This window comes from Pyrus communis, chromosome 11, assembly GCF_041283825.1.
Source record: "Pyrus communis isolate YQ-2024b chromosome 11, ASM4128382v1, whole genome shotgun sequence".
Classification (NCBI taxonomy): Eukaryota; Viridiplantae; Streptophyta; class Magnoliopsida; order Rosales; family Rosaceae; genus Pyrus; species Pyrus communis.
The window spans coordinates 25,619,126-25,644,935 of record NC_142575.1 but is presented as its reverse complement, the minus strand read 5'-3'; the positions used below and the strand labels follow the sequence as shown (position 1 = coordinate 25,644,935).

The window sequence follows — 25,810 nt, the reverse complement described above, 5'->3', positions numbered from 1 at the left end:
CGTTGAGCCACCCCTGAACCATTAGCATGCACTTTCCCAGCCACCCCTTGTCGCCTCTCTGAACCATGAGCACGCACTTCCCCGCCCACCCCTAATCACCACTGTATCTGAAAACCTGAAGATTAACCCAATGCCGATGTGACAAGTTGGGTGACTGCTATGAATCTACTGCATACAATCTACATTTACTCCTTAGAATCACCTCTATTAATTACATAAGATTTTTTTGTTTGATCTTTAGTTAAGATTTCTGCTTCAAGTAATGTCAGCCAGCACTCCCCCTCAAGCTGGTGCATAGATATCACATATGCCCAACTTGAATAGTAATGAGTAGAAATCTTTGCTTGAAACAACATGAGTCAACATATAGGCTAGCTGGTCTGCAATCTGGATGTATGGAACCTTGATGGTATCATTCACAAGATTATCTTTGATAAAATGTCTGTCAACTTCAATGTGTTTAGTTTTGTCATGACGAACCGGATCATTAGCAATTACAATCGCTGTTGAATTATCACAATACGACACCATTGGCTTCTTAGGACCAAATCCAAGCTCTTGCAATAAGATATTTAACCAAATCAACTTTGTAATAGCATGATACAAAGCACTGTATTCAGCTTCCGCACTAGACAAGGGTAAAACCTTTTGCTTCTTGCTTCTCCAGGTTATTCCCTCCAACAAATGACACATAACCTGATGTAGACTACCTACCAAGCTTAGACCTTGCATAATCGGAGTCGGTGTAACCTTCTACATCCAAGTGCCCATTCTTAGAGAACAAGATACCTTTACCAGGATATGACTTCAAATACCGGAGGATTTGAGCCACTGCTTCCATATGTTGAGTACTCGGGTTGTGCATAAACTGACTTACCACACTAACTACATATGATAAGTTAGGTCTAGTGTGAGCTAAATAGATTAACTTACCAACCAACCGTTGGTATCTGTCTTTATTGGTTGGTACCTGATTTGGATAGATCGTCAAGCCATGATTCACTTCTATTGGTGTGTCAATTGGTTCACGTGCTGACTTTCCAATTTCAGCCAAGAGGTCCAGGATGTACTTGCGTTGGGAAAGAAATATTCCCTTCTTAGACTGTGATACTTCTATTTCTAGGAAATACTTTAGAGCTCCCAAGTCCTTCATCTCGAATTCCTTGGCTAGGTAACTGTGGAGCTTTTCAATCTTATGCACATCACTACATGTAACCACCATGTCATCCACATACACAATTAACATTGTAATATTGTGTCCATCACACTTAATAAACAAAGTATGGTCAGCTTAAGACTGCTTAAATCCATACCTTTTCATCGAATGTCTAAATCTTGTGACCATCACGCTTAATTCATACTGTTTCAGGCCATAATATGCCTTTTTTAACTTGCACACTTTTCCCTTTTTTGGTGTAATTCTTGGAGGAGGATCCATGTAGACCTCTTCTAGTAGGTTTCCATGCAAGAACACATTTTTTTACATCAAATTGGTGTAGCGTCCAATCCAAGTTTGAGGCAAAAGATAAGATGACTCGAATAGTGTTTATCTTAGATACTGGAGCAAATGTTTCTAAGTAATCAACTCCATATGTTTGAGTATAGCCCTTTGTTACAAGTCGGGCCTTATACCTCTTGATAGATCCGTCGGTTTTGTGCTTGACTGTAAACACTTACCTACATCAAACAGTCCTCTTCTTCCTAGGACGGTTCACCATGTCCCAAGTAGGCATTCTTTTGTAAAGCTTTCATTTCCTCTACCATGGCAGATTTCCACTTTGGTTCTTCAATGGCTTCCGGAATGACTTAGGAAGGGAAACAGAAGATAATTGAAATGTAAAGGCTAGATGAGACTTGGAAAGACGGTGATAACGGATAAGAATTAGGGGATTGTATTGCTGCAGGTGCATTCTCATGAGAAGCCGATTGGAATTAAAGAGTGACTTCAAGAGAGAGATTTGCTCCAGACTCAACTGGTACTGTTGTAGGCTACTTCTACCTTTTCTGATAAGTTTTGTAGACAACCAGAGCCTTAATAACAGGAAGGGATTGAGTAGGCTCAATGTCTTCTCTAATTCTACCAAATTCTCACCTCCACAACCTGGATTCCTCCCCCAAATGGGAGAATTTGATGCTCTCCCTGAAAATAGTTGTCTTGTTCATGAAACTCAACATCGATGGAAATGTAAAATATCCCGGAGGGAGGATGGAAACACTTGTAACCTTTTTGAGTGGAAGAATATCCCAAAAAGACACATTTCAGTGCCCTTGGATCCAGCTTATCCCGATGTAGTGAGTTTATGTGAGCGTAACATATACAACCAAAGACCTCAGGAGTTATATTAAGTACGCCAGAGATAGAGTGAAAGGTAGACAACACTTGAAGATGTGTTTGATACTCTAAGACATGAAAGGGCATTCGATTTAATAAGAAAGGCACTATCATTATAGCGTCACCCCAAAATCTTTTTGGAACATTTGTAGTGAAACAAAGGGATCTAGCCACCTCAAGTAGATGATGATTCTTACTCTCCGCTATACCATTTTGTTGAGGGGTATAGGCACAAGTCGTTTGGTGGACAACCTCATGCTCTAAGAAGAAATCTGTAAGAGGCTTATTGAGATATTCATTTCCATTATCTGATCGAAAAATCTGAATCTAAGCATTAAACCGAGTGCAAACCAGTTTGTAAAACCTGGGAATCATAGAGCCCACATCACTTCTATGCTTCATTAGATAAATCCAACAAACTCTTGTGCTATCATCAATAAATGAAACAAACCACTTAGCACCAGAAGTAGTAAAAGTAGAGAAAGGACCGCAAACATCGGCGTTAACTATTGAAAAAGGCTTCCCACTTTTATTTAAAAGAAGATTTAAAGGTAACATGATGATTTTTAGCTAAAATGCAATGTTCATAATGCAAACTAGACAACAAAACCTTCGAAAATAAACTAAGAAATAAGCGTTCCAAGTACAAAAAAGACGAATGTCCTAGACAACGATGCCATAACAAATTCTTCTCCATTTTCATTGTATGATCACCATCTACCTGGAATACATGGCCAGCAAGAATTGAAGATTCACCAGTCTCCTCCAAGTAATACTCATCACCCCTCTCCTTGCCAATTCCAGTCATTTTCTTCGTAAAAATGGCCTGAAAGGCACACTGAGTTTCAAAGAAGGTTACAGAAAACTTTAATTGTTTTGTAATTTGACGGATAGAAAGCAAGTTATTTGAGAGAGAGAGAACATATAAAACAGAGGATAATGAAAGCTTTGGAGTAAAAAAAAGAGAACCAGCTCCTTCAACAGGAGTAAGATCACCATTGGCGATTCTAACTGAACTTCGATGAGGTTTGGTTAAAGATTCAAACCTAGAAGGTTCACTAGTCATGTGATCAGAGGCTCCTGAATCAATGATCTAGGGCTTATTAGATTTAGAAGTAAAGGCAGACCTAATATTACCTGCAGTAGTAGAAATATGTGAAACTTGGGAGGTGGTGGCTGGTGTTGAATCAAAGGATTTTTTTTTCTTATCCTTGCGGGCAGCCTGTTTCAATTTGAAACATTCTGGATATGCAACCAATTTCCAGCAATTTTTCTTCACGTCTGGTTTATTACAGTAAGTGCAGGTTTTCTGAGAAGGGTCAGAAGAGAATTGTTGAGCGCTTGAAACAACCAATTGTTGAAGATGCTTCTTGGCAACTCAGGTAGATGCCTCAGAGCTACCACCAGCAGCCATGGTAACGTGATGTTGAGCCTCCCTACAGACCATTGCATATGCTTCGTTAAGATCAGGGAGAGGGGCGGTAGCCAAAACTCGACTACAAACTTGGTCAAGATTGTTGTCAAAGTCCTGCCAAAAACATGTAGACACTCTATTCAGAGTTATGCTTCTTAAATTTAGAAACATCAGATGGATTTTCTAGGTCATTGGGATGGCGATAATCCAATTCCATTAATATGGAATTCATATCAGTAAAATAATGGATGGTGATCGGCCATCTTGATGCAATTGAGAGGATTTCTTCATCAACTCATATACTTGAAAAGAATCAGAGGCATCATGAGATTAGTGGTCCTGGAATAAAGTTCAACATGAGATTAGTGGTCATGGAATTGATTAGCCATGATTTCACCAAGGCATTATCTGCCTCCCACTCTTCATACTTGGGTTTAGATGACTTAGGTGCAATTTTATTTCCTGAAATATAGCCAAATTTCTTACGAGCTATATTCATCTCCAAGACTTTGGATTAGAGGCGGTAGTTCGTGCCATCAAGCTTGACGTTGATTGAAGAGGAAGAAACTTCTTGTTGGATGGTCACAAGAGAGTCATCTGATGAAGAGCCAAAGGGATTTGAATCACTTGTCATATCTGACATGTTTGCAGCGGAATTACTGGAGCTGACTTACTGGTGCAGTAAGCAGTCAGCAGCACAGAACAAGTGTTTAGAGGTAGAGGTAAAACTCACCAATGTTTGTATACCCTTGGTGAAGAAGATAGAAATGAGCAGCAGCAGGGTAAGAAAGCAAAAACAGTACTCCCAAGGAATTTTACCCAAAAATATTGATCCATTATCTTGAAGCATGATTTGATGATATTTATTAAAATCATACATTTCAAATGCAAATTAACATTTAACACGCACATAAACAAAATGACATATTAATTTTGTTTAGGGAACAGTAACATGACAACATATACTTATTGAGAGGAATTGGTTAATATTGTCATATCCCGGCCCGAGATCCATCACATCCCGGATCCGCTCCACCACCGTAGCACGATATTGTCCGCTTTGAGCCTCGACCACACACTCATGGTTTTGTTTCTGGAAACTCACACGAGAACTTTCCAGTGGATCATCCATCATGGGAGTGCTCTCGCGCGCTACTCGCTTAACTTTGGAGTTCTCATGGAACCCGCCAGTGAGCTCCCAAAAGGCCTCGTGTTAGGTAGGGATGAGAATATACATATAAAGATTTGTTTCTCGGAACTCACACGAGAACTTCCCAGTGGGTCACCCATGTTCCCATGGAACCCGAAGCCAGTGAGCTCCCAAAAGACCTCGTGCTAGGTAGGGATGAGAATATACATATAAGGATCACTCCCCTGAGCGATGTGGAATCTTACAAATATTCTATTTCTTTTCCTCTCCTCTTTCATGTTTGGATTGCTCGAAAGATTGGTAACAAATATTGAAGTATAATGATTTAGATTATGACACGTGTCACACAAGTTTAGCCTATTTAGGAAAAAAAACCAATGCAAATGAATGAATACTTGAGCAAACATTAAGGAATTTATCTTTCTTATTTTGTTTTTGTTTGGTTCTGATTTGGTTAGTTTAATAGAAAGCAGATGAAAAGGGTTCGAAGTATTGTGTTTCCGTAGATCGGTTTCCCCCAACAACTTATTAAAAATCATAAATTCTTCATAAAAATTGTACAATTCACATTTGCTTTCTTTCATTTTCTTTAGAGTAGTTCTTCAATCATGTATTTAAGGTAGAATTTCATCAACTAATGATGAGTGTATAACTTGACTCTAGTTGCATGTAACAACTAACAAGACCCATCACAAAAAAAAAAAAAAAAAAAAAAAAAAAAAGAGAGAAAAAGGGTGAATGCATTTGTTATGAAAGATTCATATTTTTCATAGGGCAAGTTTTTTTTTTTTTTTTTAAATAAATTATTATTATTAAGAGGAGGTGAGGATTCAAAACTATTACAAAAATTTAAGGGAGATTTCGAACCCAGTAAACATGGGTGGAAATTAGGATATTAGACCGCAAGTTTATTGGTGTGTGGTTTATTTTTTATTTTTTAATTTAGTTTAGAAATTTCACCTAAACTACGTCGACCATTTGCCGTTGGCTTGGTCACAAAAAACATGACAATTGAGAAATTGTTTACTACTTCGCATCCAAACAAGAAAGGCAATGATACTACTTCTCAATGATAATGACAAATGCTTTTATAAAGTATCAAACACATCCCTCATGATAAAAATCTCACAAGTAGTGACTACGAGATCTCACAAGTAGTGACTACGAAGTACGATTATTGCGTAAGAATTTTTATTTTGTTTAGGTGAGAATCACAATTTGACGCACAAAAATAAATATTAAATTAAAAAAAAAATTACACACATACATTAAATAGTAACTTGGCTATAACAAAAAGAAGTGGAAAATTTTCAATTTTTTAAGAAAGCAATTATGTTCACAAGTAATTCTATTGAGAGTTAATCCTTAATTTATAAAAAGCAAGCATGAATATATTTCAAGTGTTTTTAAATCTAAAAGCACTGTTAATTTTTTTCAAATTATTTTTAATTTTAATTGTACTTCTCGGAATACATTTTAAGTGTTCTTTTAAATTCCTCTTCACTTGTAAATAAGAGATTTTAAATTTGATTTTCAAGGCGAAGTTAAATCACATTATTATGACAAACTCATTGTAAGACTTAGTTCATTCCTCACCCTCAATGTAGATACTATTGTTTATTTCGAAAAAAAAAAAAAAAAAAGTTTGAATACATTGTTTTTAAAGTACTTTTAATTTTTTTAATTTTTTAAAACATTTCCAAACAAAAGCCTTGAGCCAGTATTTTTCATTTCTGATGTCTGCGATCTCTGCTTACGCACAAACACACACCATGGCCTGGTTCATGTTTGCCACTTGTGTACCTCCAAGAGATTCTAGACCCTTCATATCCAATCCTCTTTCCACGTGTCCTTCTTCAATTTCACAGATATTTCACCTCCTCCTCCTCCTCCTCCTTAAATAACCACTCTCCTCACTCGCATCTTGTGACTTGCAAACCCTAAACCCCCAATTCACCCCATCTTATCATCTACTCTCTCTCTCCCATCAATCGATGGCATCCATGGCTTCCACCCTCACCTCATCCTCTCTCACCACCAAGCTCCAGAAGCCCTCCCTCCTCGACTCCTCCTTCCATGGCGCTCCCATAGTCCGCCTTCAGCCGGCCAAGGCGGCCCCTGCCAGCAACGGAGGCCTCTCCGTCTCCATGTCCTCCAACGGCTTGAACCCCTCGTACGACTTGAGCGCCTTCAAGTTCGACCCCATCAAGGAATCCATCGTCTCCCGGGAGATGACCAGGCGCTACATGACTGACATGATCACCTACGCTGACACCGACGTCGTCGTAGTCGGTGCTGGCTCCGCCGGGCTCTCCTGTGCCTATGAGCTCAGCAAGAACCCCGACGTTCAGGTCGCCATCATCGAGCAGTCCGTCAGCCCCGGTGGCGGTGCATGGCTCGGTGGCCAGCTCTTCTCTGCCATGGTAATTAATGTCATTTACGATTAATTTTTTTGTTGGTAAATTATTAATTATTTTGAAATTACCTTAATTAATGATTTTTTATTGTGTAATTACCAATTTTAGGTGGTGCTTAAATTTTTGCCCCTTCTGGGGAATTTCTGTTTAATTTGAAATTTATGTGTGTTCGTAAAATAATCGAAGATTTTGACTGATCGACACGTGTATCGCATGCAGCGTACGTCTTGTTTGGGTCGACGCGTGTCTCGCATGCAGCGTCTTCTATTTTGTAATACTAAAGTTTATTTTATATGTTTGACATAGGTTGTGCGCAAACCCGCCCATCTCTTCCTAAACGAGCTCGGCATTGACTACGATGAGCAAGACAACTACGTTGTCATCAAGCACGCCGCTCTATTCACATCCACCATCATGAGCAAGCTCCTTGCCAGGCCCAACGTGAAGCTCTTCAACGCTGTGGCCGCCGAGGACTTGATCATCAAGGGTGGCAGAGTTGGTGGGGTGGTCACCAACTGGGCTTTGGTCTCAATGAACCACGACACACAGTCGTGCATGGACCCCAACGTCATGGAGGCCAAGGTTGTGGTGAGCTCATGCGGCCATGATGGACCCATGGGAGCCACCGGGGTGAAGAGGTTGAGGAGTGTCGGAATGATTGAGAGCGTTCCTGGGATGAAGGCATTGGACATGAACACAGCTGAGGATGCTATTGTGAAGCTCACAAGGGAGATTGTGCCTGGAATGATCGTTACCGGCATGGAAGTTGCTGAGATTGATGGATCTCCAAGAATGGTACATATCTATCTCATTTGATTTATTCTTGTTTATAATTTCTGTTTTACTTTTTGGTATAGATGCCACTTTTTACTTCTCAATAATTTCTGTCATTTGGTAGAGGGTGTGTGTGAGAAGTAAAAAAATGTGTGTGGATAGCACACTCTTAGATATTATTGTGCTTGGCTAATTTGAGATGAACACTTGTTTGACTGATTTTTGATTTGAAATGAACACTTGTTTGAATGACCTAACTCATTTCACTAAATCATCATTATTGTCTGATCCAATCACTCCAAGCCATTACAATCCCATTCGTCAGAATGGGATCGTGGTGGGGGGCCTAGACGGTTTAGATAAAACATTAAGGACTGGGAAGTTGATCTTATCAAGCATAACTTCTCAATTAGATTTAAGCTCTAAGTGTGCATGGTTATCAATAAAAAATTTTATATGTAAATGCGTAGTGTAGATAGACACCAACACTCAAGTGTTTGCACAACCACATCGCAATGGAAGTAGACTCCCATATCGGAATAGTGCCCGAAACTTTCGGGAGGAGCGAATATTCGAGGTAGTACAATATTGATCCCCTATAATCATAGTAAATTTGAAATCTATGTCATTTTAATCATGAAAGTTGAAGTAGACCCAACCTAGATTTGCATCCTCCACCGTAGAAGGGTCCCAAACTAATTTCATTCGCTAGCCTTTCGTAGTCGATAATGACATATATAATGGCCTCTACCGGGAAAACTTTACTACAATGTCCTGTACCTCTCCCTCTACATTTAATTACGAGACAAAAACACCGTTGGAGGACGACAATTACTTTAGCCTCAATCCATACATAGTGATTTGAAAAGAACATGGGTTCAAAAGCTTTTCCATTCTTTTCTTGTTCTTTAATATTGTTTGGAATAGTGCCATATATTGCTTGATTTTTATGTGGTCCTAATAAGATTCCCACTTTGTATAATGTACCATTTGTGTTTGGAATTCGTCGATTACTTATATATCAATGTGGACCTAATATCATAATTTGCTACATTATTGGGGATGCAGGGGCCTACATTCGGAGCCATGATGATCTCAGGGCAAAAGGCAGCTCACTTGGCATTGAAGGCACTGGGACTCCCCAACGCTTTGGATGGATCGTACGTTGGTGGCATCCAGCCTGAGCTGATCCTAGCTGCTGCAGAATCTGCTGAGATCGCCGAGGCTTAATGTTCACGTTAGATGTTAATAAACAAGGGAAAACCCAGAATCAAGCCGAAAATAATAGAGGTTTAGGAGTGAATTTAGGAGTGAGTTTTTATGGTGGCTGAGTGATGGTTATAGCTAGTGGATATTTGATGCGGTTTGGGACTTATGTGAGTTTGGTTAATAAAGCGGATGGAGGGATGTTTGTCATCTTCTCTCTGCGTGTGCTGGATATTTGGCTCAGACTCTCTTGGAAAAGAAATGGTAGTGTCACTTGCACTTGCTTCCTTAATTATTATCTTCTATGATCTGCAACCCCATTTGTGTCGCTCTGGTTTCAATTTTCTGATGTACGATGAGATGACCTGCATGTAGTTTCTTTGGCGTATTTTTAAAAACATTTATGGGTACTTTTAAACAATTGGTCTTGAGCACCACAGTGATATTCTGTTCATTAGAAAGGTTGGGGCAATTCACATACCTATTTTCATTTTTTATCCACCTCTTTCAATTTTTGACCGTTGAGTTCATTGCAGAAAATCTGTGAACAAAATTAACAATTGTGTGTGAGAGGTAGAGGTGTACGAATAGCAATATAGCACTGCCCTTAACCCAACGCTGGTGATCCCTATTGATAAGTAGAGTGGCTTGTAATTCCTACTGATTGCCTTGTTAGTGTCCTTACTTTGCTGTTGAATTCTAATGTTACGAACAATTAGTATTATTGTTACATCGTTACCCCAGATTATAATTTGACAAACATATAATTTTCGACGGTAACGTACTAACGTAGTATAGAGAGGTAAGAGCTACATAGGGCTATTCATGACACTTTAAAGAGAGGCACGTAGTTGCGATCCTAAAGTCGTAGCACCTTTCATGCATGCAAGTTATTATGGTCGTTTGGAACTCTAAGATACAAGCCTTTGAATTCTCACAAGATGTCTCATTCGTTAGGTACGATGACGACAAACGATGTGCCAAGTAATTATCAAGTTTCCGTTGATGAATGATAAGTAGAAATAAGATATGAGGGGATGTAGATGGATTTTTGATACAACGATATATTTACATTAAGAGGTGAAATAATAAATTGGTTACAAATTTGTCATTATCGAGATTCGAATCTAAGAGTCTAAAACTTTTCATTTCGAAGTAAAGAAGAGCACCACTAAACTATAGTACTAAATGACAGAAGATGTAGATGGATTTAGAAGTGAAAAATCGAACATGTGAAACTTTGTTAGATTCTTCTATTTAAATAGAACTGTTCACATCCCTTAAGAAAAGACATCTCATTTAAACTCTTTATATCACTACTTGTTGATGGATTCCTAATTTTAAGCATCGATGATGAACTTAAAGAGAAAATTCACTTTTTCGATTTTATATGGAAGATGACTTCCTACTCACTATTTAGGTGAGAATGCACCACCTCCATTAGTTTAAATTAAAAATTGGAAGTTTTAACGAAAAGCCCACAATACTGTTCACTTTAACGAAAAATTACATTTTTACACTAAAAAATCAAACCTGGTACTCACTTTACTCTTTATTTTATCTTTATCATTAAAACTCAAAGTTTTCAAGCCTTTTTCATTAGTTTTTCTTTAAAAATTTAGTTCGAATGTATCATCTACAATTTACACGATACTTTTTCAAATTTCTCTTGAATTTTTTATCTCAAAGCCACATATATGACTACAATATGAATTTTGCGGACTAAAACTTGTGGAAACTTAACTTCTTCCTCCTTCAAGTTGAATGATTACAGCTAAACCACGTTAACATTTTATATGAATTTTTTATAGCAAGAGAAATACAAAATAAGAGAATGTGAGAGAAGGGGATGAAAAGAGAAGGGGAGACAAGAGAATCCTAGTCCAAAAATAAAAGTGTTGGTGATAAATTGACAAGATTTTTAGTTTGGGTAGTATTTGTGGCCACCTTTTATTGTCTCGGTATTGTCAGGAAGAATAAATGTGTAAACTAAATTTTGTAATAAGTAGATTATTACTTAACTGTTGATTAACGTACTTATTTCTATTTAAAACATATCATTTAGTTTGTAATTTTAATATACCTATTTAATTTACTTAGCATTATTTTGTTGTCAAGTGGTATTATAAGTTGAATACCAAATTATTTTCGGTGCGTTATTCTGAAAACTAAAGAATAACACCACGCCGTCGTTTTGATTGAGTAACCTCAAAACGGGCTCGTGAGGTCGTCTCGTTCTCCGCAGTTCTCTCAGTAATAAATCCAGTTAATTCATCCTCCATTGATTATCCGAAGCTTAACCGCTCTCAAGGTATCTCCTTACCCTAACTCTCTGTTTGGTTTCCGAGAAAAACCAAGAAAAATTGAGAAAATTTGATGAAAAAAACCCCTCAAATTCGTGGTGGTGTTGTTATTGGCAGAGCCTGAGATTGAGAAAATATGGAGGAAATGTTGGCAATTTTTATTTCCATGCTTCTTGTTTTGGGATTAATTCCACTATATCTATGGAAACGCCGCCAAGATTCTCGACCGCCGCATGAACACGAAGAAGAACCTCAGGTTTAATTTTTTGAGCCCTAATTTCGTTGCAGCGTAATTGTTTTATTTTATTTTTTGCTCTGTTCATGATTTTTGGCTCAGAAAGTAGGAATGGTGTTTTGGATTTAATTTTTAAAATTTTTTTGGATTGTTATTGATTTAGGTTGCTCAGAGGGAGGCGGTAGTGCGTGCGCCTGGCGGTCGCCGGATGCGTAGGAGGCCGGCTTCTGGAGCAAGCACATCATCAGCTGCTGCACCAGCTGTAGAAGGTTTGTGGTTTACGTTGAAGTGACTAATTTGAATTTATACTAGTAAGAGGTTGGATTAAGTTCATAAGTAATTGCGACTCTGTGAGGTTTCACGATGTTAGTTTCTCTTTGATTGGAGAAGCTTTTGTAATTGATGAATCGTGATTGAAATAGATATCAATTGGTAAGCAGAAGCGAGATAATCAGGAACGAAAATATAAGGGTCTGTTTGGTATCCTATTTGAAATTTTTTATCATTTCTCAAAACATTTCTTAAAAACATCTCTTGAAAACAATTTTCTTTAAGACACAAAAACTTGATTGGTTTGCGATTTAAAATTTTTAAATCTTATGACTTAAACTAGACAAATAGATCTAAAAAGAGGGGGTTGTAGGAGAGGGAGACAGATGAGAGAGGAGGAAAGAAAGTCAGAGATGATTGAAGGAAAGAGAAAGAAGAGAGAGGATCAGAAGAGAGAGGATCAGAAGAGATAGAGAGGAACCGAGAAAATGGAGGAGAGATGAAAAAGGTAAAAAAAAAAAAAGGAGAGAGAAAGAAGAAGAGAGAGAGAGGGAGGGAAAAGAAGTGAGTGAGTTTAAGTTTAAAAACTCTAATAACTTACTTTTTATGTTTTTAGATAATAGAGTATATTTTTGAGTTAGTCTTGAGTTCAGTTTTTGAAAATAATCCTACGAAACAAGTAACCTAAAAATTGTTTTTGAGTTTAAAAAGTTAGATTCAAGTAGAGTACCAAACAGGCCCTAAGTAACCGCATCTGTGAGAGATAAAGGTGTGATCAAATTCATGAGGAGGGTACAAAAATTGAGGAAGTAAAGGATGTAGAATTAGGCAGTTCAGAGTGTAAGTTGACTCCTTAGGTATTCTGTTTAGAAGACGTACCCGGCATAGGAAGTGTAAATTTGGACTTGTATGCTGGACAATTTATGCTTCAGCTATGGCATTGGTTAGCTTGTTTTAAGTGCTTATGATATTAAATAAGTTGAAAAATGAGTTATTCTGGCAATGAACTGTTAATCTATATTTCTAAATACAGAAACCATTGATGGAAGTGACGAGGAAGATGTTGAGGGTGAGTATGAAGACAAAGCATCCAAGAAGAGGGAAAAGAAGCGTCAAGAGCGGGAAGCACAACGACAAGTATTCTTTCTTCCTTTTACTTCTTGATTTGAAATTTTGCACACACTCTCTCTCCCTATCCAGTCCTGATTAAGCTTGCACACACTCTTTTGCTCTCTGATCCTGATTAAACTTTCTAGTAAATGTGTTGTGTCATGTCATGAATACCCAACGGGCCTTAAATTTTAGTGAGTTTCTAGATATTCGAATATCTACATTTAATAAAGACATAAACCATTCCTGTGTAGTCACTGAGGCGTAGGAAATGTTAGAAGTTTGATTGCTATATCATTCAATCGATTTAAATTACTGAATGGCTGAATGACTAAAACATTGAATTGAGTTTATGCTTATGTTCTCTGAGGATCCTCGATTTTGGGTTACTTGCATTCCTTTTATATTATTTTCTTTCCTTTTCCTTTCAATTGAAGCACAACTAATTATTTACTTCGGTCCATTCTTTGTTTGAAGGCTGAACAAGCTGCACGTGAATCAAGGGTAACAAAACAAGACCGCTATGCTGAAATGCGGAGGAGGAAAGATGAGGAGCGTGAGGCACAGGAGCGTCAGCTGGTGTGTTGATGTCCCTCTTTCATTTCTGTTTTGGCAAATTAGGATGTGTATTTTTATGTCGTTGGATTACTGCCTGAAGATTTGGCCACTGTTTTGTAGGAGGAAGAAGCCAAAGCTCAAAAGGCTAGGGAGGAGGAAGCTGCTGCTTTAGAGTTTGAAAAGTGGAAAGGTGAGTTTTCAATAGACGCTGAAGGTACCACAGAAAATGAAGTGCAGGATGGACGTCAGGATTTGCTGTCTGATTTTGTCGAATACATAAAGGTAGAGTTCAATTAACTCATTAAAAAAAAAAAAAAAATTGTTCTATACTCTAGCTCCCAAATACGTCCATCGGGTTGGCATCAAAACTAGGGATGAAATGTGTTACTAAGATTTGGGGGGTGGGTTAAGGTTGGATTGTAGTTTGTACAATTTATTCAACCCAGTTGAGACAAACTCAACCTGGTCACAAGCTTATGTGCTCAACTTTTTCTAAGCCCTAGCTCAGGTTAGCTGTGCCAAGCTGAGATGAGAGGAATCTGTTTTGGCCAACTCGATCTGAGCTTGTGCATATGCCTGAATGAATGGACCGTGGTGGGACGCTTGGGCATGCAGCTTGCCATTTCCGTCCCCTCATCCTTAAGATAGCTTTATTGTTTAGAGTTTATTAATCTGTTAGCGTCCTTTTGTAACGATTTGAGACCTCAATCATATGAATTAATGGTTGAGAAAGTAAGCATTTGAAGTTGAGGTTGTGATTTTGTTATTAATACTACCGTTAACTCTGACATTGCAGAAACATAAATGCATTCCCTTGGAAGATCTTGCTGCTGAATTTAAGTTAAGGACTCAGGTAATTTCTCCACATATTTATCCTAAATGAACTCAATAATCAACAGTTTTCATGTCTCCTTACGTACCTCAAATTTCAGTAATAAATGAAGTTTTTAGTTGAAAAATAGTAAGGCATGTGGAAATAGGGTTTTTGTCACGGTTGGTCCCTGAAGCTGGACCTTTCAATCATAATGGTACCTTAAATAGCAAATTTTGATTGGAAAGTTAAATTTCATCGACTAAATTGCTGGATTTTCTATTTGAGGGATCATTTTGATTGGAAAGTCCAATTTCAGGGACCAACCGTGATAAAAGCCCTGCGGAAATATATTTTCTAAAAATAAGTGGTCAACTTATTGTTGCTCTTTTTGTTTAGAACATGCTTTTTTCTTTTTCTTTTTTTCAACTCTGTCACAGAAATAATCCGTCCTTTTGGTATATCATACATCGTTTGGATTTATGCCAGATTTGGCTTTCTAATTTTTCGATACTAATGATTCATGCAGGAATGCATCAATCGAATTACCAATCTGGAGAGTATGGGTACGTTCAGAGGCATTTCCTCATTGAGTTGTTTCAGCCAAATGAATAATGCCTTGCTTCTGAAGGTAAAATGCCTTTTTTTGGTTGAGAATGAAAATGTTGTATTTGTTTGTGTTAGGGCGACTTTCGGGAGTCATGGATGACAGAGGGAAGTACATATACATCTCCCAAGAAGAGATGCAAGCTGTGGCAGACTACATCAAGCGTCAAGGAAGGGTAAGCATTTCGCATCTCGCTAGCAAGTCCAACCAGTTCATAGACTTGGAGCCCAAAGCGCAGTTTGTTGAAGAAACCGGTACTGGGGCGGAGATAACTGTTGCGTGATTTGGTTAAAGTACTTAGTACATGTAAAGGACAATAACAAACTTAATGAAAATCGTGCACGCTGAGTTAAGTTAATTAACAGGAAATATAACTAGAAGAGATTGTAGGGGGTTTATCTTCGGTTATAGCAGCGTCGCGTTGTTTAACGTACTAACTGTAAACCGTCGTTCGCAAGTATTAGCGAGGGGCTAATTTCTTCAACGAACGGTAACTATGCAGCGAGTACACATGGAAGCAAGCAATTCCATTAAAATTATATGAAAATGTAGGGTTAAGAACATATACACCATGGCGCCATTTGCAGCCAGTAATCTTATTTCTCGACTTTGACAGAAATTTCTTTGTATTTATACCTTTGGTATCTGGAAGGGTCCGGTTTGATTTGGTTTACTCTCTCTAGGGTGAACCAGAATGGAAACCGAAAAATATCGTTGGTTGGGCTTGATCCGGGTTTTTTTTTTATAAATTTTTTTTAGGACCGCACAGTTTGTTGCATTTTGGTTCCGGTTTGGTTTGACCGATTTCCATTTCCAAGAATTATATATTTTAGGGTTTAGGGTGTTAATATAATAAGCCATTTTTATAAATCTTTTACAAGGTACCAAACCCGTTCATTTCAACCACAAATACAACCAAATTCCTTCCGGCAACTTCCTTTGCCAATCCACAAATTCTCTCGCCTCGACCTCCCCTGCATCTCTCTCTCTCTCTCAATTGGCGGCATACTTGAATGGTAAACTAGGCATTTCTATGTGTTGTTTCATGTTCTTTTGATACAAGTGGTATTAGGGCAGTGGAATTTCAAACTTCAAACACAAGAGTTTGGGTGTACATCTGAATGTTACAACCCGCTTTTAACTACAATTCTCTTTGCATAATTATACCCTTTATTGAAAGTGTACGCTTTAAACCACTTGAGTTACAGGTCATTGTCACAAGGGAGGTTTTGGATGTAGTCCCTAGCCACCAATCTTCTTTTACTGAAACCTTATTAGTTTTCTGTTTTATCAAAGTTCTTGACTTTTGTACGCCTCAGCATATTAGTATTACATGTATTTCATGTCATCTATTTTATATTTTAATTTATAATTTGCAGTTACTTATATTTATGACGTTTTAAATAAAACACATAATTTGTGTGATTTAAAATACTAAAGATGGATTAGAAACTTAAAAACCATCATCATCATAATCTTCACCATCTTCATATCAGCCTCAGACACCAAAACCTAGAGAAATCATACTAGCACAGTTAACCACTAGGCTAGGAAGAAGGTCGGTCAAACACTTAAAAGCCAATACAAGATCATGGTCTACCATAAAAAATTATGTACATATAAAAATAAGAAAAGTAATGTGTGTGTGTGTGTCTGTGTATATATATATGCATGTAGTTCAATATCATGTGGATAGGGCGTTGGGTTCCACCCATAAGTCTCATGTTCGAAATTTCTTCATTTCTTAAGTTATTGTAATAGTTTCAAACATTTTCCTTAATAATAACTAACCTTCATGCACATGTTCACGTGCGTGAAGAAGATATTTTTTGAATCACGCCGTGCTACGCGTGACTTACACGTTTTAAATGTATTTATATGTTTAAATTGACAAAAGGTAAGTCAAATATTTGAAGTAAATGAATAATTTTAGATCATGCTAGAAGAAACCCCTCATAAACCAATTAAAGCAGCTAAATTCACAAAATAAAATCGATCTCTATAGAATTTACATTAAGAATAGAGAAAATAATATTTAATAAACAATTGATTGAATCACATTATTACTAACCCATTGTGAGACTAAGCCCACCCCTCCCCCTTAGTGTAGATAATATCGTTTGTTAAAAAAAAAAAAAAAAAAAAAAAACAATCATTTGACAATTACTTTAATCACATTATTTATCTGCGTGCGAAAGATCTTTTTTACAACCGGCATTACACGTCTCTTAAGATGTTTTGAACGTGTTTAAAAATAGAGAAAATAATATTTAATAAACAATTGATTGAATCACATTATTGGTAGCCTATTGTGAGGTCAAGCCCACTCCCCTTCCCCTTAGTATAGATAATATCGTTTGTTAAAAAAAAAAAAAAAACAATCATTTGACAACTTATTTAATCATATTATTATCCGCGTGCGAAAGACCTTTTTTTATAATCAGCATTGTATACCTCTTAACATGTTTTGAACATGTTTAAAAAAAGAGAAATTGAATCACATTATTGCTAGCTTATTGTGAGGAACTAATTATAAAAATAAAATAAAAAAAATTAAAAAAACTGTACCAAAAAAATAATTATTAAACAAACACTGTTAAAATGACAAAAATACCCCTACCTTATTTGATGCATTATTTTGGGATGCCTTTGAAGTTTTTTTTGTCTGGGGGCATTTTTGTCCAAATATTTTTGTTGAAGCTTGGTGACACCAAAATCACTGTTCACCTTTTGTGTTGGCTTTATATATAGAAGATAGATAATAGTTTTTATTTTTTATTTTTAAATGTATACATACACACATACATACATACATACATATACATATATATATATATATATATATATATATATACATACATATGTGGGATAGGATCAAGGGACAAACATTTTGACAAATATTTTTACATTTTTTTTTAAACCTTCAAATTACAAAACATCCAAAGGTTCATATTCATTTAAATGACATGGATGCTTAAGTGGATTTTAACTAATATTAAACATAAAAATAAAATTCAAAAAGCATAAAATGTGGAAGAAACCCTAGTTTTAAGCGTGCAAACAAAAAAGGAGCTAGAACTCCATTGATTCAAAGTATTGTAACGTCTATCTCCCTCTTTGCCGATGATGTCTGCAACTTTCATAGGATTGATATGAAATTTGATGCCTTCTACAACGAATCAAGCTATTAGTCTCTTAAATCTTCATTATGTAAGCAAAACGTACAAAACCCTAAACCGTATATTATTGTTCATATATGTAGAGTGATTAAATTAGGTTTTACAAAATCTTTTTAGTTTTGTCGATTTAGGTCATTGATGATTTTTCTACTTTTTTTAGCTTTTCGAATCAAACAAACAACTTGATTTCATTCGTCTATGCTTTCAAATTTTTATTTATTATTATAGCAGTTTCATTTTGGCTGAGTATTAATCCTATCCGTGGTATCACCTTTTTTTTAAATCATTTCTTTTTTGTTATTTATTAGGGTTCATTTTGTATACGCTTGATCCTATCCCTATATATATATATATATTACACTCCTTGTTAGTCTTTAGATCTATTTGAATCCAATATCCTGAATAAAACTAATATGACTCATCTAAACTACTAAATGATGTGGCGCTAATGACATGGAAATAAAAAGACTTTAATCAATTAAAAAATTTTAAGGAAAAATTATTAGGTTATGGAAACTTAAACACTTCGGAGCCTCCATCTTCATCTAACTCCCTATGTCATTGTTAATTAAGATGACAAGAACTCAATCATGGATATATCAATCTCGCTCCATACAACCTAACTGACTTTTTCACTTTCTTCTTCCTATTCTCTCCCCTCTCTCGAATCCTATAATATCAATACTATATTTTCATGGGTTGCTTGTAAATGATGGGAAGGTATAAAAAATGGGCTGAAGAAGATACATTCAGAACTCTCGCCCTGTTAAATTTTATTTATTTATTTATTTATTTTCTGTTTGGTTCAATCATTGAAGAACCCCTGGTTTCTTAGCCTAGAATTTGAATCTGGATATAGTCGGGCAAACAAAATTGAATCTTCCTAGAAAGGGATGAGGTTTTAAACCTAAAACTGATTTACATCAAATTTCTTTAATATGTCCTTGATTTCTTTTGGTTATTGCATAATATAAACAAAAGAACTAATCAAAATCTCTCTCCTCATCCTTCTTTATTTTGGACTCAGCAACAATTTTTATTTGATTGCCAACACAATGGCATGAAGGAAGATGATGTTCGCCAAGGAAGATGAATGGTTTAGGTGCAACAGGACTCTTTTCAAAATATTTTAAATTTTTAGTAGAGGTTAATGTTAATTTATTCCAAGTCATCGCCACATCACCTACTAAATTAATGACAATAATCTTAACTTTTAATTATGACCATTAGATTAAAAAAGATTCAAGGGCTAATAAGGAGTGTAAAGATTTTTATAAAAATATTTGTCCCTTGATCCTATCCTATATATATATATATATATATATGTATGTATATGGGTACATTCATCAAATGAATGACAAAAAATAATGTATCACAAAATATTGATAGATTCTTCAAACCCGAAAACATGGATACATTCTTCCAAAAAAAAAAAAAAAAAAAAAAATCCTAATAAAACTCCACATGGATACATTCTCAAATTAGCGCAAAAGAATGTACCCACATACACACACACACGCAGACACACACACAAAAACAAATATAGTGCCCATAAAAGTTTGTGTAAGTTACCTGTATCCTCATAAAAGATAGATGAAAATGTGCCAAAAGTGATCTATTGACAAATTAGTACATTTTACAACGAGAAACAATATACATATAATGATCTGTACGCATATGGGTACATAAAATGCAACAACCAAATGAAATTATACCTATATTATTACGTGGAATATATACTAAAACAACGCAAAAACATTGTACCCGTAGAAATATGTATAATGAAATTTAACTAATAAAAAACATTGCACCCAAAGAAATACATGTAGGGAAATTGAATTGTACCTATGATATATAGGTATAGACAACCACATATTAAACAATAAATATTAATATTGGTTTAAGAAAAACTAAAAAGAAGAAAAAAAAATTGATGACTGAAATGGGTGGAGGTGCTGCACAAGGGAGTCGGGACTATGGAGAAGACAAGGAAACACGAATAGATGGAGATGATTCAGAAGGAACGTGAGAAAATAGGATGTAACATTTAAGAACATATTAAATTTAGAATGATACTTAATTGCCTTAAATTTAGGAGTTAAACACTCAATTTTAGGTTGTTTTATTAAAAAATAATAAATATATAATGTTGAGTTAGCAAGTTAAATGTGATGTGGACAAAGTCAAAGACATTTGATAAAAATTTGAAAACTAATTAGGTTTCAGTGGAAGAAGATTATCAAAAAGGGGTGAGATCCTAATTTTTCATTTTAATCATCCCCTTAATAGACTTAATATAAACAGGAAAATACTGAAAAGAAAGAAGATGGAACAAAATAAACCTAATTTTTCATGCCAATCCCTTTGTGCAATGCATATCATAGATTCATAGTGTCCAACAGAGATTCAACTCTTTCACATTTTATGTTTGTTTAGTATGACTGAATTGAAATAGATAACATTCTAAGGGCATGCTTACTTAATATAAACAAGAGAATGATTGAATCAGAGAACTTAAAATTAATTAGGGTAATGTTAGGAAGACCAATTATTTAGACCAAATTTCGTAAAAGCATATAACGTGGTTGTTGACAATTGAATTATTACTTAATTGTTGAGTAAAATGCTTATTTCATAATGGTGATGCATCACATTTGCAAATTTAGTCTAAAAAAATAGGTCTAACTAGCATTTCTCAACTAAAAAACACATTGAAAGTAGATCGAAGTGAATGATTTTTCACCTTGAGAGAATTCAAGGGGCATTAAACATGAAAAAAATTTCTCCCTTCTAATCCTTTATTTTGATTGGGATCGAAAGAGATAAGGTTTCTGTAAGAAGTAGTCCTTCTTCTATATATGTTCAAGTTAGGCACAATGTGTTCATGTATTCCTTTAACACATTTTGAATATAGTGAATTATCCATTCCGATCCATTCTTATAGCCATATGATGCCTTTCTTTACATAACCTTAAGAATTGCATTGCACCAATAAATGAACTTTTCCGCGTACCGACTACAACACTGAGTATTTGATCACCATTTTCGACATGAATTAATACTCCAGATCAGTAAAACTACATGATAAGCTCAGTTATATATATATATATATATATATATATATATATATATTTATGTTCCCATACTTCCACACACACACACACACAGAGACATAAAAATTCACTTTAGCTTAATATTTCCCTTATAGAAAAACCTATACATGGTTTTTATTGCTTTGAGTTAGTATTGGAATTTTGAGTAGTTAAGGCAAAAATCTGTACATTATTACATTTTGGTTTGAGTAATTAGATCTACACATCAATATGTAAGAGGTGCTATCCACACACCCCTCTTTACCTTCCATACACCTTTCTCAATTTTTGGCCATTGGATTGAAGTGAATTGAAGAAAATCAGAAGACAAAGATTAACAAAGAGTGTGTGGGAAGTAAAAATGAGTGTGTGAATAGCATCACCCTATATATAATGACATGGTACGACTATTCAATTGAAGTATGTCTTAAGAGAGATTGAATGTTTCGCTCGATTGAGTAATTTGGTGACCGATCAAATTGTTGACATGGAACGTCAAGCCAATTTTATTTAAATTTTAGTAATTATAACGTTGGTGATTACTAAAAATAAAAATAAAAATAGTTCGAAATTCCACGTTAGCAATCCGAGGTGAGCAAACTAGTCCAATGAAAATTATGTGACGATTTTTGCCAGATCAAAACAGTTAGAAGGTGATGATCACAACAAACTCCATTTCGAGGTTTTTGGTCCAGAAAGAAGAAGAGAAAAAGAAAGTCCAAAAACGGCATCGTGTCTCGACACCGAAATCTATTTATAGCGTGTGTGACATATATATGTTCCGTACAATGTCTACCAGAAAACAAACATTTTCGGTTGCATGGAAAACGTTCCGAACCTGCCGCTAAAACTAGGGGAAGAAAATAGAGCTTGACCCAGTCTTTTAATGTCGCTCCTCTTCTTTATACCTAGCCATCTCTCTCTACCCTGGGGTTTCCACAGACCTCCCAGGGCCTCATAGCTTCTCTCACACGCCGCGTTCTCGCGCGGCCGTCTCCTGTTCAATAGATCTCTCTCTCTCTGTCTCTCTCCCAAGCGACACACACAAACAGCCCTCAACCTCAGAAAAATAGACAAAAGAAAAAGAAAATATTTGAAACCTCAAAGCTCCACATTATTGTGTAAAACAATGACGGAAACAAGTTATCTGGGCACGAAAATGCCCTGGAGGTCCCGCACGTCCTTTTTTCATGCAATGCTCGTGGTGTTTTTGGTGTTTTCATGTTTTAGGGTTGAGATTTGTTATGGACAAGACGAAGACGCTGTTGTGGCAGCTCCTCCTCCCGAGCAAGAAGACTGTGATGGCATTTTCTTGTCGTACACGTTTACCTCCAGGGAGAAGTTGCTGCCGCATCTGAAAAACGTGTCGGCGCAGGCTTGGGCGTTCAAGTCGGAGGCTTCGATCTTGAACGCCGGTTCGACCGAGCTCAAGGCGTGGAAGATGTACATAGGGTTTCAGCATCGGGAGATCTTGGTGGCCGCGGAAGGAGCTCAGCTGGTTGACGGTGGAGATTTGCCTGCCGAGGTTGGATCCAAAGGGGCATACTTTGCCGGGTATCCGATGACAGATTTGAAAACTATGATTGATACCGCCGGAGATTATACTCAGATTCAGGCTAAGATTGCGTTCAAGGGAACGCAGTTTGGGATGGGAGAGAAATCCACTCCGATGCCCAAGTCCATCGCCATTGTCAATGATGGCTTCAAGTGCCCTGCTGCTAAATTTAAAGGTAATTGGTTAATTAATTATTGGATAAGCTTGATTGTGCTATTAATGATCATGTTCTATATGTATTATATATAATGATATACATGTGATATTTTGAGAAATCTGTTTGCAGAACATATGATTTTATTCAAGATTGAATATTTTGATTTTGGTCAAATTGGCTTTCTTATTTTCTAGCTAGGTTGTACATCTTTTAGGACGATCGATTAGATTCAATATCAAGACAATTTATATGGTTTTTAATCCAATACAATAATGCTCTTGATATATATAAAATTGACATCGACATGCTCTTCAATTCAGACAAACTTTATCGTTGTATATATACTAGAGAGTGCGTGTTAATAATAATGCTAGTATCGTATCTGGGAATAACACTATTCTAATTCACTATCTGACAAGATAACAAATCGAATATTTTGGCAAACATAACACACTAATTTAAGAACCTTGAAAGGGTTCAAATGCATACATTAATACGTATCCATTTTGTTTTCCTCATGCAGGGAAGACTGCAATGTCCGTGTGCTGTAAAAAGGACCCAAAATTCAAGGCAAAGAAAGTCGAGAAAACAAAATTCATGCCTCGTCAGAACGGTGATCTCTCAATCACATACGATATACTCCAAACCTACACAATGAACTACCTGGCTCAGGTCACTATCGACAACGTCCACCCACTCGGCCGCCTCGACCACTGGAACTTAACCTGGGAGTGGATGAGGGGAGAGTTCATCAACACCATGAGAGGAGCCTACACTCACAAAAAGGACACAAGCGAATGCCTCTATGGCCAAGCCGGAAAATTCTATAAGGACTTGGACTTCTCTCAGGTCATGAACTGCGAAAAGAGGCCCGTCATCGCCGACCTCCCCGCTGAGCGAAAGGATGATCCCAAGGTCGGCAAGCTGCCCCGCTGCTGCCGCAACGGGACCATCTTGCCGGGCCTCATGGACAAATCACAGTCCCAGTCCATTTTCCAGCTGCAAGTGTATAAGATCCCACCCGACGACAACAGAACTGCCATAACTCCTCCTCAGCAGTGGAAAATCAGTGGCGTCCTCAACCCTACTTACAGATGTGGGCCCCCTATTAGGGTTGACCCTACTCAGTTCCCCGACCCAAGTGGGCTTCAGGCCACGTCAGACGCCATTGCCAGCTGGCAAGTGGTGTGCAACATCACCAAACCCAAGGTCCCCAGATGCTGCGTCTCGTTTTCGGCCTATTACAGCACCTCTGTGGTTCCATGCAGCACGTGCGCGTGCGGGTGCAAAACGTCTGAGACGGACAAATGTAACCCTAGGGCTCCTGCCATGCTTTTGCCTGCCGAGGCTCTTCTCGTGCCATTCGCGAACAGAACCGTGAAGGCAAAAGCATGGGCCAAACTCAAGCACTACGACGTGCCTAAAAAGCTTCCGTGCCCTGACAACTGCGGTGTCAGCTTGAACTGGCACATCGACTCCGATTACAGCAACGGGTGGACCGCCAGACTCACTCTCTTCAACTGGGGAACCGACCAGTTTCAAGATTGGTACACCGCGGTGAAGATGAACAAGGCCTACCAGGACTACGAAAACGTCTACTCCTTCAACGGGACGAGGATGGAAAAGGACGTGAACAACACAATCTTGTTCACGGGGCTCAAGGGTTTGAACTACTTGGTGGGGATAAAAAATGGGACGGATCCGAAAAAGAATCCGATGGTCCCCGGGAAGCAGCAATCGGTGATTTCTTTCAAGAAGAAGCACTATCATAATATCGATATCAAAGCGGGTCAAGGGTTCCCAACTAGAGTGTTGTTCAATGGAGAAGAGTGTGCACTTCCTAAAGTGTTCCCCAAGAACAATGCAGGACATCTCAAGTCTAATGCTCTTTTGGTCCTTTGTATAGCTATCATGTCTTTCCTTTTCATGACAGACCGCTTCCACTAACCATCAGCATGGTTAGTTCTATCTGCAGGTAAATTAATAGTTAATTATATTAAATATCTACTTACTTTTGTTCATTTGTTAAAAAAAAATTACTTTTGTTCATCGATCGCAGTTGTCATTGGAATATATGAATAAATGAGGTTCAAAGTGGAAATATAAATAAATGAAATTATAGCATCAACTAGGGTGTGCTTTTGTTTTTCTAATTTAGCCCCAAGTAAGATTTTAACTCTACGTCGCTTTTCAAACGAAGTAGAGACTGAATGACAGTAAACCAAATAGTAATGAACATCGGCCGGTTACAGAAGATAGTTTTTCGAGTTAGTTTCTGTTGCTAGTTAAAGATTATTAATATATCTACCTATCACTTTCTAGGAAATTAATTAGTTTTAATATTTCTGGGAATTCATGATTATGATCGGGTTTATGTGTTTTGTCATCCTCATATGGTGGGTGCTGTGTCTCGTTAGCTGCAAGAAGACCGATGTTTGCAACTCAAGGCTGATAAAGAACTATGTATGAGTGATGATGCTACCAAGATTTCGAGGCCTGTCCATACTCGAACTCGAGACACATAAAGCAGATGATGAGGAGATTGTAACCAGTCACAAAACAGACGTTATGATAATTTGTATAAGATTTTAACTGCAAGTAGCTATTACATACAAATCATGAGGATGGATTGGCGTGGTC

The 25,810-nt window shown here is 37.0% G+C and overlaps 3 protein-coding genes across 4 annotated transcripts; all 3 read left to right on the top strand.

The window, feature by feature from the left end:
• Positions 1–6,799: 6,799 nt before the first annotated feature.
• LOC137742055 (thiamine thiazole synthase, chloroplastic) lies at positions 6,800–9,585 on the top strand. Its single transcript, XM_068481797.2, has 3 exons — positions 6,800–7,319; positions 7,620–8,108; positions 9,156–9,585. The coding sequence occupies exons 1-3, from the start codon at positions 6,891–6,893 to the stop codon at positions 9,315–9,317; spliced, it is 1,080 nt and encodes a 359-aa protein (XP_068337898.2). The 5' UTR covers positions 6,800–6,890; the 3' UTR covers positions 9,318–9,585.
• A 1,861-nt stretch (positions 9,586–11,446) lies between these two features.
• Positions 11,447–15,806, top strand: LOC137742453 (DDRGK domain-containing protein 1). Of its 2 annotated transcripts, XM_068482320.2 has the most exons (9): positions 11,447–11,604; positions 11,714–11,852; positions 11,995–12,100; positions 13,135–13,238; positions 13,689–13,790; positions 13,890–14,051; positions 14,566–14,622; positions 15,110–15,146; positions 15,265–15,806. In XM_068482320.2, the coding sequence occupies exons 2-9, from the start codon at positions 11,733–11,735 to the stop codon at positions 15,468–15,470; spliced, it is 894 nt and encodes a 297-aa protein (XP_068338421.2). In that variant the 5' UTR covers positions 11,447–11,604; positions 11,714–11,732; the 3' UTR covers positions 15,471–15,806. The 2 variants fall into 2 exon arrangements, with proteins under 2 accessions (XP_068338421.2, XP_088536595.1); XM_088680469.1 differs by having other exon boundaries at positions 11,583–11,852.
• A 6,454-nt stretch (positions 15,807–22,260) lies between these two features.
• LOC137743559 (COBRA-like protein 10) lies at positions 22,261–25,810 on the top strand. Its single transcript, XM_068483474.2, has 3 exons — positions 22,261–23,188; positions 23,694–25,145; positions 25,588–25,810. Exons 1-2 carry the CDS (start codon positions 22,588–22,590, stop codon positions 25,115–25,117), a joined length of 2,025 nt encoding a protein of 674 aa, XP_068339575.2. The 5' UTR covers positions 22,261–22,587; the 3' UTR covers positions 25,118–25,145; positions 25,588–25,810.

What these genes read in the sequence shown, in the direction of transcription:
- LOC137742055 (XM_068481797.2), top strand. Translation starts at nt 6,891, where the DNA reads ATGGCATCCATGGCTTCCACCCTCACCTCATCCTCTCTCACCACCAAG. An exon ending in GCCAGCTCTTCTCTGCCATG is followed by an intron (nt 7,320 to 7,619) that starts GTAATTAATGTC and finishes TGTTTGACATAG; the next exon opens with GTTGTGCGCAAACCCGCCCA. An exon ending in TTGATGGATCTCCAAGAATG is followed by an intron (nt 8,109 to 9,155) that starts GTACATATCTAT and finishes TTGGGGATGCAG; the next exon opens with GGGCCTACATTCGGAGCCAT.
- LOC137742453 (XM_068482320.2), top strand. Translation starts at nt 11,733, where the DNA reads ATGGAGGAAATGTTGGCAATTTTTATTTCCATGCTTCTTGTTTTGGGA. An exon ending in AACACGAAGAAGAACCTCAG is followed by an intron (nt 11,853 to 11,994) that starts GTTTAATTTTTT and finishes TTATTGATTTAG; the next exon opens with GTTGCTCAGAGGGAGGCGGT. An exon ending in AGGCACAGGAGCGTCAGCTG is followed by an intron (nt 13,791 to 13,889) that starts GTGTGTTGATGT and finishes ACTGTTTTGTAG; the next exon opens with GAGGAAGAAGCCAAAGCTCA.
- LOC137743559 (XM_068483474.2), top strand. Translation starts at nt 22,588, where the DNA reads ATGACGGAAACAAGTTATCTGGGCACGAAAATGCCCTGGAGGTCCCGC. An exon ending in CCCTGCTGCTAAATTTAAAG is followed by an intron (nt 23,189 to 23,693) that starts GTAATTGGTTAA and finishes TTCCTCATGCAG; the next exon opens with GGAAGACTGCAATGTCCGTG.